Source organism: Lycium barbarum, chromosome 7 (assembly GCF_019175385.1).
Source record: "Lycium barbarum isolate Lr01 chromosome 7, ASM1917538v2, whole genome shotgun sequence".
Classification (NCBI taxonomy): domain Eukaryota; kingdom Viridiplantae; phylum Streptophyta; class Magnoliopsida; order Solanales; family Solanaceae; genus Lycium; species Lycium barbarum.
The window spans coordinates 9,354,997-9,369,895 of NC_083343.1; the positions used below are offsets into that span (position 1 = coordinate 9,354,997).

Below are 14,899 nucleotides of genomic sequence, written 5' to 3' on the forward strand. Positions count from 1 at the left end.
CCACTAGATAGTCTAGCTGGTTTTTTAATACTTCCTTTGTCTTAATTTATGTGGCACTTTTCGTTTTTTGAGAGTCAATTTGACTAAACTTTGAAGCTAAATTGAATTATATTAACTCAATATTTTAAGATTAAAATTTATATATTTGAAAACTAGATAAAAAGTACTACAAGTTGTAACTTTTTCCATATCAATTTGGAGAAAAAAAGACATCTTAAAATGTTGGTCAAAATTCGTGCAGTTTGAATCTCGGGAAGCAAAAAATGCCACATAAATTGGGATAAAGGGAGTAATAATAATCAACCTTGTCCCATACAATATGAAAAAAATAGGAACTTGCAAAAAAATAAATTATAGGGACGTTGCTACCGCGATTTGCATGAAGACTCTCAGAGCTTTATTTCTATCCCTAGTCTCTGGTTTATTTCATAGCTTATACAATCCATGCTATTCCGATATGCTACTTTCTTTCTTATGCTTAGAACAAAGGAACATGAAACAGAGAACTTGAATCCATTAATCCAAAAGCCATTTATGCTAATTGTCAACTATGTCAGCTTGTTAAAAGGGGGTTATTTTCAATCATTTGGCGTCGCTCCTCAATCGAGTAGCATTCCTTTGGCGAGATCAAGATTTCCACATAGGTAACCATGGGGCCAACTATAAATTCCGTCTCTCTCTCGACGACGAGAATGTCTCTCATATTATCATTCTTAGGATTATGTACAACAAAGACACAAAGCACATAACTGCAATTGTTGAAGGTGTTATAGCATTACATACAAAAACCCCAGTCTAGTTTTTGTTAATATGACAAAGTCGGTACTGCACAAAATGTGAATATTCGTGAAAAGTGATAAATGTTACCATCATATAAAAAACAAGATTCAACCATCTACCATCTTGATGATTGTTCACAATTACCAAAATGTCTTGACATAAACAAGCTATATATGTCAAATATAAAACAGCTCCGGGCTACAAAAGCTCATTCAGTCTACTCAGCCAATACTGTACTTGATCTGTAGTCTCCTTGATGTCCCGCTGAACTTTTTTACCTAGTATGTCAAATACTTTGACAGACCTTTTAGCCTCTGTTGCTCAGCTTTTGGCCTCTTGCAAGCGCCTTTCAGCCTTTGGAAGCCGTTTCTCTGCTGCTAAGACCTCACTGTTCCTTTCTACCAAGTCCTGTTTAGCTGCTTTAGAGACAAGCATGGTTGTCTCTCTTAACGCCATTAGATAGGAATACTTTCCCTCCATATCTTCCTCTTCGAAAATCTCAGCCAGATACTGTTGCAGCCAAGTTACATCATGCTTGGCATCCGCAGCATCAGAGACTACAGATTTCATAGCTTTAATGGAAGAAGAATTAATATCACTAGTTTTCAGCGGCCTGACAACATCACTAACCACATCAAGAAGGGAAGCTCTAACAATAGGTGATTTATAGCCGACAGTGGGCTGTACTTTATAGCCATGCACATCCATCAGTTCACTGCACACCATCTTCAGGTGTTGTCTAACTCATGATTGGATTTCCCTCTAGCCCAGATTTTGAAGCTTCAACCTTGAACCCTTTATTTTGGTGCACTCCTTTTGGAGTTAAATTTTTCTGCACGGTCCTTCATAAAAAATTGAAAAAAAAGCTTCATTCAGCTCGAATTCCATTTATTATTATGCAAAGAGGGTCTAAATGCGATATAAATAACTTACATTGTTGAAGGAGGAGTCGAATCATCAGTTGCTTTTCCCTGCCAAATTTTCTAGCATAGACAGGTATTATGAAATAAATACTAAGATTAGGTTTGTAAAATTTCTATCGCTTTGCCACGCAAGCTTTCTAGGTTGCAATTTGTCATCTAACTTCTGCTGCAGTTTGCCATTCATGACACTTTTAAAGACCAAAATGGTTGTTGTGCAGGGTGAAAAGGACTAATTTAGCAAGGCAAACGTAGAGGATATAACAAGAGCCAATTATCATAAATTAACTGCTAGAAGAACTTACATTTAGAATCAGTTTGAGCTTCAAAGAAGGCCAAGGAAAAATAAATTCACGCGAACGTGTATGTCTCCTCTTATAACCGTCCTATTGAAAGTCTTAATTACAAGGGGGGGCTATTTTGTTCCTTCAGAAGTCATTATTTTCTTTCAGATAAGGTGATTGGATCTTCATACTTAGAGATTGTAAAATGTAAAGTGTAGTTAGAAGGAGATTACAACGTACAATTTAGCAGAATTTTGATGGCAAGGATTAGTGTGGTGGACTATAATTGAAAGACCAACTTACCCTGCATAACTTTGCTTTGCTGCAAACGATCTTCTTACTTTCAGTAACAGGAGTTAGCACCGCCACATCATCATCAACATTCAAAGCCTGCTCAAGAATGCAGAGAAAGTAGGTCTCATAACGTGAATTACACATTTCAGTCAATTAGATGCTTGAACTGAACAGGAAAGTAATCTTGTTGACACCTACAAATTTAACTGAACAGGAAAGTAAGCTTGTTGACACCTACAAATTGAACTTCCACGGTTTGCTTTTCTTATTTATTATCCTTAGAGAACCTCAAAAACCATTTTCTGAAGCATTAAAGACACGCTCAACTAGATATTGTGTTAACCCTAGTAATTTAAGATGAACATAAAAAGACCTATCCATTCAATGACTTGGAAATGAATTAGAAAGTAATCATATTTATACTTACAAAAAGACCTTCCACAGTTGAACTGTCGAGTGCAGCGGTAGAAGAAGTTTCCAAAATTGCTTATTCCAAAACTCTTAAGAATCTCAAGAGCAAACCATCTTTGTCTGTCTCTCCTCAACATTATATGAAAACAGTTGTTTGTTCACTAGCTCATGCTTGGGATCATCTTCAATAGCTCACTAGGGTTATTCTGATAAGTGCGTAGCAAAGGAAGAATTCATCATTACTATAAATCAGAACAAATATCACCTATAACCTGTCTAGTTTCTTTACTTATCACATATAATTCTGACAAGTGTGTAGAACGAAGTTACCTTTTGCTCAAAGAAGGAAGTCAATTGATTTCAATGAAAAGATCTGTCCTGTTGTAGCTCTCAGCAACGTGAAGTATCTCTTGGTTTCCTTACAAGGGCATCTTAGCCAATCAAGCATACAATGCTCCTTGGATCATCATTTAGCCATCTTTGACACCATTATCTGCTTTAACGACTACTGGAGAGGGAGAAGTTGAGGAATTATGGCCAACGAGAGTCTCTTGGGGTCAGATGAGTAAAGGGTATTAGTATAGTGGACTTTGTAAAAAAAAATAAAAAATAAAAAATAAAAAAATATATATATATAAGAAAAAACATGGCTTAGTCAGGAAAGTATGCAGTATAATGTATGCTCGGAGTCTTTTTAGTCTTTTTGAGATCTGTATGTGAGTAGAAATTGTGAAGAACCTCTAGCTTAGGAAAGTATGCAGTATAATGTTTGCTCAGAGTCTTTTTAGTCCTTTTGAGATCTGTATGTGAGTAGAAATTGTGAAGAACCTCTGGCTTTAGAGGACCGAGGTTACTGAATATTTGTGACCAGCAAACTGGAGCAAAAACCAATCGGATATTGGATTAATAAGCATCAAAATGGAACGAAATGGATAGTGAGGATTTATATAACTAACTTCAACTAGATTAAATCTGAAGTGCAGCGGTTGTTGTGGTAGAGAAAACATGGAGGCTGAAATGAAGCAGAAACACGTGCTTGAAGCAGAACGTACCAACCGAGAAACAGAAAGAGATGAGTGTCATTATAATCTTTCCTCCCCGGGATCTAAGATTTTGATTGCAGTAATTTGACTTAACAAGAAGTAATTAATAAAAAGAGAGAGAATGAGGACAGTTTCCTTATAGAAAAAATTGACCTATTTACCACCCAAAGAGAAAACGGGCAGAGCCATGAATAATTTTTTCCAAAACAAACTATCGTAAAAGAATAAGGACGAGCGCACTTTCAGCTTTGCCCAAATTTGGAGATTTAAATTGCTATGGTCAAATGTAAATCAAGAAAGAAGTTATACCACCAGAAAGAAACAAAAGGGAAACGTCAATGAAATATCTCCGAACTTTGCAGTATAAACATATAATGTGCCTGTTTCAATCTAATCTTTCCACGTGATCTTAAGAAAGAGATCTGAACAAAGATGTGTAGGTTATAGGTAGAAAGGTTCCATACAAGTACTCTCACCTCTTTCTTTTTCCTTATCTGGCAATATGATTCAATAATGCAATCAGGCACCTGCACATTTAACAACTATGTAATACTTATCAACCACTAAAAATGTTTCTCACATATATTTGAGAAAGCAACAACTTTGAGGTATAACATAAAATTAATAAACTTTAAAATGTGACATAGTATCTTATCCTAAAGGTCATAAGAAAAAATAGTACTCCTAGTGACTTTGTTTTTGCATTACTAAAAGTGTCCCACAGTTGGTTTACTCCTGCTAAAGTGGCTAGGGATGGAGATCTTTCACCAAGGCAGCAAAGGAAAGGATTAATACAAAGAAGACTCATGGAAGAAAATATAGTTGGGTTGGGAAAGTGTCTGAGGAGGTTGTTCCAAGGCAACTACCAATGAGAGTTGCAAAACAGAAGGAGATAAGGTTCAACTACATCAACAAGGCCCAGCAAATCTAAGAAGAATTAATGTATTTTCAAGAACTATTAAACAGGTTGGAGGAAGGAAACAAGGAGAAGAACCAAATTGATACAGGACTACAGATTTCAGGATTTGTCACAAGTAATACAAAGAAGAAAGGGCTTCACTTTACTTTCTTTCTTGTTTTATATTATCATTTTATTAGCATCCTTATTGGTAATATCATCACAAAGTTGAACATTGTGATTCAGAGAGTATTTGGTTCTTTCAAGTTCTTATTTCTTACATGCTTGCTAGTAGTAGAAGAGGTGTTTGACCTCATTAAGATTTGTAAGGTAAGACCTAGGCCCCCTTATGTTACACCCCGCACTTTCAAAGCATGAGCATGACATGTACATCACCGTAACAATGAAGTATCGGAGATGTCCTATGATGTTTTGGAAGATACAAGCCATGGGAAATATGTAACAACGAAATAAAAAGACGAATTACGATCTCGTAAGTCGTAATCGGGAAAGAGTGTTTTGAAACACGAGAACATGACCATTATTAGTATAATAAGTGATAAATATCATGTATGGAGAGTTTCGGAATATTTTGACATCGAGCAAATTGAAGAAAATAAGTTCGACGAAAATTTGAGAAATGCTGGAAGGATTTTTAGTCAAATTTGGAGGGATATATCTCCATGTATATTTGAAGTTTTAAGGTGTTTCAAAATCCTAAAATGAAGTTCGTTGAGTCTAGTTTATAATGCAACAAACCGCTCGTTGATAGGACCTCGGAGTAGAGAATTATAGACGTTACAAACTGAACTGTCGCGCAGAAACAGCACTGCTACAGCACCGCTACAGTACTGTAGATACAGTACTTCCGATTTTTGCCAATTATAAAGAGGGTCAAAACCCCCATTTTTCAGCATAAAAATGGTCCAAAATGTTCCAAAACCTTCCAGAAAAATCAGCCATCAAAAGGGGCTTAAATCCCACATAAAAGTGAGGATTTTGAGTGAAAGTTCAAGCTACGGAAAATCAATCGAGGTCCGGGTAACGCGTAGACGCGATTATGATTTCATTTTGGAGTTGGAGGAGCTTGGGAGCAAGTGAAATGTTGAAGATTTGGCTACCTTCATAAAAATAAGGTATGAATAATTAAATCTCTTTCTTTATCAAGTTTGATTAAGGAATATTTGCAAGAAATAAAAGTTTTAGTTGTTGTGTTGATGTTTTTGATCTATGGATTGAGGGTTGAAGAGACATTTGGATGGAAATACCTATATTTATCTTGTAGGATGTTGGGGATGTTGTTATTGATGTTCTTAGTATTAATTTCAACTTCCTTACTAAAGTAAAGATTATTAAATAGTCGTATCACAAGTGGGTTGGTTGAGAAATTTGAAAAATAGTGTGTGGGTTGTTTTATGACATATGTTGGTGTTGGAAATGATATTACGACTATTGGTGTTGTTGTTGATGTTGTTGGTTATTGAATTGGAATTTCGGGCGAGGCATATAAACAGGGGAAATGCTGCCCGAATTTCGACAGAATAAAAAAGGATTTTAATTAAAGTTTCGAGACGAGCGTATGATGATGATTCTAATAATAGTATGAATGGTTGTATATGTAGATTACGAGGCTACGAATAATCTTCAGTGGATTGCAAGACAAGAAGTAAGTTGGAAGTCAAGAAATTATCCTTCAGGTATGTTAAGGCTCGTCCCTTTCTTTCAAAGGCATGATCTTTAGTTTATGGTTTCATAAATGTTTCCGTATTTTCCTCGTCATCAATAGTTAAATGTCCCAGATTCCAAGGCATAATTTCCTTCTTGATATTCCAGAAGTGTTTTCCAAAATATTCGTATTTTCCAAATCAAAGTTTGTGATTATGTGAGATCTTATGATAACGGCAGAGGCTATGTTTTTCAATGACAACGATGATGTCAAAAGTGAGAATATCATTTTGATGACTATGATGAGAACGATCTTATGTTTAAAGGTTTCAAGTTTATGATTTCAATGACGATATGAGAATGTCGAGCTATTTATTGATTTCTCAATCTATTCATGGATGGTGACGTTATTTCTAAATCTTCCAAAGTATATGAATTGATGCCTTATGAGATTTACGATCCTATTCTATGTTTTCTCTTAATTCTATTCTTCATCGATAGTCTCATCTTAAAATAATTGTTCCTTCAAGGTGAGACAAAGCGACGATGAGTATTCCATAATATAATTGGAGGCTACCGACCTTACGTCACTCCGATACAGTTGTGGCTTTTGATTGGGCTCTTATGCATGCTTTATATATATATGTATGTATTTTCTCACATCGTGCCGCGCTATAGTCGGCCGGGCAGACACGTAGATGTGCACACCTGTCACGCCCCGAACCATGGCCTGGACGTAACACGGCACTCGGTGCCTGACTACATGTGACCGAGCGAACCACATGACTTGCTGAATCAACATGATGCATGACATAAGCGGAATATAACGTGAACGCATGATGAGCCTTTATAAAACATAGTAATTCATAATACTTAATAAAGTACTTGTTTAAAACATGAGTGAGCCAAAATGGCTATACGACTCCAAATGTCTGACATAACATAACTGACTGGTCTAGTCTATGAAACCTCTATCATGAGTCTGACTAGAAAACATAATTACTGGGACAAGGCCCCCAGCATACCTTTACATGCAAAACTAAACATAGAAATACAATGTTTAAACCCCGAATGAGATGAGGCTCACCGATAAGCTGGTACGAGTAAATCCTAATGATCAGAAGCATCGTCCTGTAACTCCGTACCTGCATCGTGAAATACAGGCCCCCGGGCAATAACAAGGGGACGTCAGCACATTGAATGTACTGGTATGTAAAGCAACCGGAAGAAACAACAGGGGACATGGAATAGCATGATAAGAACTGAAACTGGAAACTTGGACATAAACATGAGCATGAGCATGAGTACATATACGTATACATAACATGAGTAAAACATGATAAGTAGGGAGAGCATTTCATAAACCGACATATCATATCATATCATATCACCACGTGGGTACGTGGAGTCTGGTACCTCGCCGGACCAGCAGAGCCCCTATACCTTGCCAGGGTATAAGGTAGTAATTTACCACGTGGGTACGTGGAGTCTGGTACCTCGCCGGACCAGCAGAGCCCTCATACCTTGCCTGAGGTAGTAAGGTACCTGATGGATCCATTCAATGTAAAATTAAGGTATCGTCTTATCTGGGCGGAGCGATCCTTGTCCTACGGTGGCTCCGTAGTTTCAGGCTATCTGAGCCTTCTCGGTAATTTGTGCAACTCCCAAAAACATGAACATAATATAGTTGGCTAAAAAGCTCATGAATTTCGTGAATTTACTTGTACTTGTCTTGAAATCATGATTTCATGAAATGACTTGTAAACATGGGTTCATGCAATAATCTTGTAAACATATCCTTGAGTTATGAGTAATACAATAGTTCATAATCATGTATTTGTAGTTGACTTGAAAACATGTTTATGACTTGCAAAATAACTCATGCAGTTTCATATGAACATAATGAGAACACATGAGAAAGAATTCATGATTCATGGATTAAGTTGGGATTCCTAATATCCATAATGGAAGGTTAGGAATACAATAACGAACATAGATACGAAACTCGTGTACATACATACATAATTACGGGCTACCAATATGTTGGGTTTAATGCCCTAGGATTTGAACTTCATAGATTTTACGAAACGGATCATGGGGAAAAACGTAGAGGTTTCCACATGTAGATGGAAGTTCTACATACCTTAACCTCCCGCTTTTGAGCGTATCACAATATCTTTCAATCCCTTCAACTTCAATCTATAGCAATACAAGTCATAGGGATTCTATATTAGCAACCATATCCATGTTTTGTTCATCTAAGCATTTTATCAAACACTTAATAGGCGTGAAGCTTTATAGCCCTCATTAATGGTGTTTTCTTCACCAAATCCCCATCCTTTTACTTCTAGCTAATTCTACAATCTCCATTAGATGTAATTAACATCATTTTTCATCAACCATATGAATACAACAATCCGAAGTCAACAATCCAACAATTCTAGCATAATTCATATAATCATCTTCAACAAACCCAATTATTATTCTCCTAAGAATTTATCAATTCACAACTACAAGTGAATAGGGAGTAGAAATATTACCTTTTGGGTAGTTACCACGAAATCAACACCCCCAAGTCCGATCTTTAGCTTAAAATGACGACCACAACTTGTACTACAAATTATCCTTCACGAACTTTGGGATTTGGGGCCTTAAAATTGGTTGATTTTCTCCTTCTTCTCTCTAGATTCCCTTCTCTCTCACTTCCTCTCTCTAAAATCTGAATTTTGGAGAAAAAGTGGGCTGCTAGGGTTTTATTTTCTATATATACCAAGGGGAAAATGGGTTGACCCAACTTGAAAACGGGTCGGGACTGTTCTGTCTTAAAACGTCCATATCTCCCTATCCCGACGTCGCCTGTGAACCTACAACCTATGGTTGGAAAGGTATTTCAATTATCTACAACTTTCATTCTTTGAGTTTTCCCAAATTCTCAACTTACGATGGGGTTATGGCCTCCCGAAGTCAGGTGACCCGAAACTCAACTGCGGACCAAAACACGCCCATGTTACGGTCCCGTAACACAAGGGACGGACCGTAGCGTGGCGTCGTACCTTGTCAAAAATTTCCAGAAAGTTTCTGGAAATTCTCCCTGTGTTACGGTACACTGTTACGGTTCGTAACACAAGGTACGGCCCGTAACACAAGGGACGGACCGTATCCTGGGACCGTATCGTGAACGAAATTTCCAGTGAGGTTCTGGAAATTTCGTCTGTGTTACGGCTCACTGTTACGGCCCGTAACACGAGTTACGGTCCGTAATGTCACCGTAACGCGGACGACTTTTCCAGCGAACAGGCTTCACTCAAATGGGCATAACTCTTTGTACAGATGTCCGTTTAATCCTCATAATATACCGTTGGAAAGCTATTCAATAGGGCTACAACTTTCATCAAGGAGGTTCTTCCAGATTCGCAATGAATCAAGGAGTTATCGCTACCCGAAATAAGCCTATCAACCATTTTTGCAAACGCTCAAACCTACAGTGTTTTCACTAGACTTCTAATGATATGAGCTTAAACTTAGTTCCAAGATGCGGGGTGTTACAACACCACTGCAGTGGGCATGTTATGATATTGCCCCGGACGCGGGAGGCCTGGACGCAGGCTAATGATGATAACACCGAGCCTTAATGGCCAGGCATGTTACTATTTATATATCACACCGCGCCTTAATGGCCGGGCATGTTACTATGTATATGTATTGAAATGTTTTTTTTTAAAGGCTAAGCATGCATGACATCCGCCCTACGAGGCACTCAAATGTACAGGTTATCTCTTATTCCTTGTTACTTTTCATATCTATGTTGTATTGTTACTCATGCCTTACATACTCAGTACATTATTCGTACTGACGCCCCTTCTTGTGGGCGCTGCGTTTCATGCCACGCAGGTGCATACAGATGAGTAGAAGACATTGCTAGAAGATGTTCCAGCGGGATTGGCGAGCTCCATTTCTTTCCAGAGTGTTGCCGAGTCAGAGTATCCATGTCATGGTATAATGATTTATGTTAGAGACTTTGCAGACAGAGTCACGTATTTAGCCTGCCAGTCTTGTATGTGGCTATATAAGCCGATGTATTCATTATGCATCACTTTACAGATTTGTATGATTACAAATTTTATTTGATTCGAGAAAGATAAAAAGAATGTTTTTGTTAAAAGTTGTCCCTATGCATCTCAGTTCATGCCTTAAGGATTATGAGTACAGTGAGATCTAGCGGGTACGCTCGGCTCTAAGTAAGGGTCGGGTGCCCGTCACGCCCCATCGGGATTGGGGTGTGACACCTTACCTGTACTTATTCTTTTTGAGATTCTTTTGTTAATAATAAAAAAGACGTCACTCAAGATAAATACCTGAGTAGTCCAATATTCGCTTTAAAAAAAAAAAAGTTTTGTTGATGCGTTAAAAAGATTTACGAAAAATCTGCATCATTATACAATTAAAATGGAATCCAATCAATAAAATATTGAACATCCAACAAAATTTCATTGACAATCATCTTTTACTGGGTTTTATTCCAGAATTTCATTAATACTTCAAAATGAAAATAAAAGACAGTGCAAATATAACATTATTTTTTCACATACATTAGTGCTGGATTTTTAGTTGTTTTTTTCATTTAAGCACATACATTTAGAATAAACTAGTATCTGGACACGTGCGTTGCACGTGTATCCTAGATCAATTGTTATAAAATATATATAAAAATAGTTGGAATTTATCTATACACATTCTGAAAATATTTAATTCTAATATAAATTTGAAGCTAAAATATAAATATAAATATAAATATTTATCAATGTTTAATTAATTCTGCAAATGCTTACCTTAGTATTTGTCCAAAAAGAAGCCCTAGCACCAATACCAACAACAGCCAATTGTCTGCAACATAAGAAGAAGAAGAAGCAAAGAATGAAAAATTAAGTGATCAAATGTTTACCGAGTGTGACTAATAAGTTAGAAACAAAATTAGGAAAATAACTCGCGAAAAGTAATAACTCTCAATCACAGACACAATCCTGTTGAAACAAACATCGTCATAACTTGTTAGAAATATATAAATAGCACTAAAATCCGTATGATATTATAGGCAAAGAAATCAATAGATATTATGAAAGAAAAACAACCATAAGATAAATATTTAATCTTTTTACATTTAATTTTCTTACATTTAAATTTACTGATCTACTGACAGAATAAACATATAACGAACTCGCACAGCTCTAAGAGACTTTAGGCAAAATGAAATGGAGACTAACCTCGCTGCTGCTGTCTCGACTTCTCTTTCCAGGGAAATCAGCAAAACATCTCTTTTGTTATTGAAGATTTATGTATATTTTTGTAAAAGTCAATCTTAAATATGAGAAAGACAATTAATTAAGTTGGTGAATTGTAACTTAAACTTAATGTAAAAATTTAAAGGGAATTAAAATGAAGAAAGTGAAGGGACAAAGACTCCACTCCAAAGTCCAAACGTCGTCTTTAGATTTTCTACCAAGTAGAGGCATTAAGTAGATGAATATGGCCCGTACGTGTATTTATTTTTTCGTTGATTGAATTTAATGCACTAATTTTTAGGTAACTATTCAAAATTCTTATTTTCTGTAACAACAAAGAGAAAGTTAATGTGTTGTTTTCATGAAGAAGGTAGTATATCTATTTTTCAAAGGGTATTATAGTCACTAACTTTATAGGGTTACTTTAGTAATCTAACTTTTAACTTTGTTGCTTCCCACTTTTAGTATAATATATGATTCTAAAAAGCGTCTTATATCTTGTTTGCATCCCAAATATACTACAAAGAAATTGCCTATCAACAAAATGCTAGAAAGAAACTGTAATTATCTGGAAAAGTGAAGTATAACGTTTTATGATTTTTGTTTTCTTTTAAAAAATGAGGGAGGGTGCATATCAGTAATTTTGTAAAGAAATTAAAGAAAGCAGGAGAAGAAGAGAAAGGTTTTAACTCCCTACCACATTATGAAAGCTATCTGCTTGACGAACCTTTTTGCATGGTGTCACGTGACTGATGTAAATAACTATGTATTTTATTGGACTTGCTAAACTTCACTCAGTGAAAGAGCTAGTCAACATGTAAAACTTGTAATAATTAATTCAGTATATGATTTTGGATTAATTATTATGCAGTCAAGTTCTACTATTCCTGTCAAAAGTTATATCGTTTAGCATTCACATTCTGTAGGTTTTATGAAAGACATTCTTTTGTCGAACTGCAACATGAAAAGACATAATTATCAGGAGGATCAATTTCAATATCTGCTTACATACTGCTTATATATGGATGTAAAACTCATGTATTATAACCGATCAAAAGGGAAAGAAAAAAAACTGACCCCTGCCAAAAGAGGATGAGAATCCGGAAGTTCATATCTGTAATGGAGAAAGAATTGATAGAAAGTGAAAACAAATTTATGCGAATTGCATAGCCAAGGGAAAAAAATGGCTACCCTACTGTATTGGGTGATCTATCAGAAGTTATTGGAAAGCTTTACTCTATTTCATGATGCAGATATCAGGAGCATCTGCTTACACTTGATGTTCAGTTCTGGGCCAGCTTATATGCTCAGGTTTAGGCATGTAAATTGAAGCAGCTTCTGGAGTTAAAGCTACAAAGGCTTTTGACATTTCAACCTGTTGAAGCTCCATATTGTTTTGCACAAAGTTCTTCATATTGTGAGTGAGCTGCGCATATTCAATTCAACTATGGGAATCTCATTAGGATCTTCAACGTAAGCATCTTTTCAATGTCGATTTAAGGAGCTTCTTGCTCTGGCTCAGGTGTGGCAGGCTCTTCCAAAATGGGCTCTGTTGTTGTTGGCACCTCAATAATAGGTGCGGAGTTCATCAAATTGGGACACTCTAATGGTGTTTAATTAGCATGGGGCTTAGGCAGCGACTTTTGACTGAAATTCTAGCATGGATTCTACTTTTCTCTTGTGCAGTAGCATATTCAAATTCTAGAATGAATAGGTTTGAGTCAGAAGGTGGATTTTGAAATATATATCTAATTTCATATTCAAGCCAAAAGCTCTTGAGTTCGACATCTCAATGAATCTTCTATAGTGTCACTAATGTCTGTGGCTTTGATATATAGCACATACAAAGAAGAGATTATAGAAGCGTACAAACTCACATAGCTCATTCTTTTCGGAAGCCAGAGCAAGAAGCTCCTGAAATTGACATTGAAAAGATGCTTACTTTGAAGATCCTAATGAAATTGCCAATTGAATTGAATATGGTAGAGTTCACTCCCAATATGAAGAATTTTGTGCAAAACAATATGGAGCTTCAACAGGTTGAAATATCAAAAGCCTTAGTAGCTTTAACTGCTTCAATTCACACGACTAAACTTAAGCATATAAGCCGGCTCAGAACAGAACATCAAGTATAAGTAGATGCTCCTGTTATCTACATCATGAAATAGAGTAAAGCTTCCCAATAACTTCTGATAGATCACCCAATATAATAGGGTAGCCATTTTATTTTCATAGGCCATGCAATTCGCAAATATTTGTTTTTAGTTTCTATCAATTGTTTCTCCACTATAGCTATGAAATTCCGGATTCTCATCTTCTTTTGGAAGGGATCAGTTTTTTTCTCCCCCTTTTGATTGGTTATACTACATGAGTTTTATATCCATTTATAAGCAGCATGTAAGCTGATTTTGAAATTGATCCTCCTGATAATAATGTCTTTTCATGTTGCAGTTCGACAAAAGAATATCTTTCATAGAACCTACAGAATGTGAATGCTATGTGATATAACTTTTGACAGGAACAGCTGAAGCTTGGATGCATAATAATTAATTCAGTGAAATCACATACACTTGATCAAGCGGCCACCAAACCCTTGCTCTGCAGCCAATCAGCTCCTCGCCGACAACCTTGTCCGCAGAATCCTATGGAAAAGATTATAGAGATGCTCATAAATCTAGAGGGAAAACACTGATACATGCAGAGACGAGGTGGAAGCATCAAAAAGTCAGATTCCTTATTGGTCAAATGTCTCTTCTCTTCAGTTACAACCGGTAACTTCTTTATGAGATTTCATGACATCAGGGCTGTAGCACATGTAGAGGACAGTCATGTTGAAGATAGAAAAAAGAAATATCCTCTTCTCTTAAGGTAAATAGACAAAAGCAATACTAGTTTCATCACATAAATAACCTTATTGCCAAATTTTATGGAACATTCACTTTAGTAATCACTTAATGAAGGTTATCTAATCACATTAAGTATAAGCTAACTCTAACTAGTGATAATAATTGTGTACCTATTCTTGTGATGGCGAGTTCTTCCTTTTACGTTGTTCTTTAGAGGTTTTGGGGAAGTTGCTTTTCTCGGTGATTGAGACACAATCCTATGCTGAGCGAAGCAAACATAGATGGAGCTTTTAATTTCTAGAACATCTTTAATAAAGAAATAGACCTCTTATAGGAGATGATCTTTCGCTAGAGGTGCTTATCACCTCATGCAAACCATGATCAATCTACATTACATACATAGAAAAGGATCATTTTTTACAAGGTAGGAATCAAACCCTCACTAATTTCAAGTAGTAAACAAACTAAACTAGTAAAAT

General features: G+C 36.2%; 1 protein-coding gene across 7 annotated transcripts; it reads right to left on the reverse strand.

The window, feature by feature from the left end:
* Window positions 1–755: 755 nt before the first annotated feature.
* On the reverse strand, window positions 756–14,203 carry LOC132603084 (uncharacterized). Of its 7 annotated transcripts, none has more exons than XR_009567984.1 (5): window positions 11,557–14,203; window positions 11,125–11,179; window positions 3,020–4,259; window positions 1,714–2,374; window positions 756–1,622 (listed from the first exon to the last, which is right to left on the reverse strand). XR_009567984.1 is itself a non-coding variant. In XM_060315967.1 (3 exons), the coding sequence occupies exon 3, from the start codon at window positions 1,504–1,506 to the stop codon at window positions 1,102–1,104; it is 405 nt and encodes a 134-aa protein (XP_060171950.1). In that variant the 5' UTR covers window positions 1,507–1,622; window positions 1,714–1,763; window positions 2,288–2,679; the 3' UTR covers window positions 756–1,101. The 7 variants fall into 6 exon arrangements, 2 of the variants coding, with proteins under 2 accessions (XP_060171950.1, XP_060171952.1); XR_009567985.1 differs by having other exon boundaries at window positions 1,714–1,763; window positions 2,288–2,374; window positions 11,125–14,203; XR_009567982.1 differs by having other exon boundaries at window positions 11,125–14,203.
* Window positions 14,204–14,899: the final 696 nt, after the last annotated feature.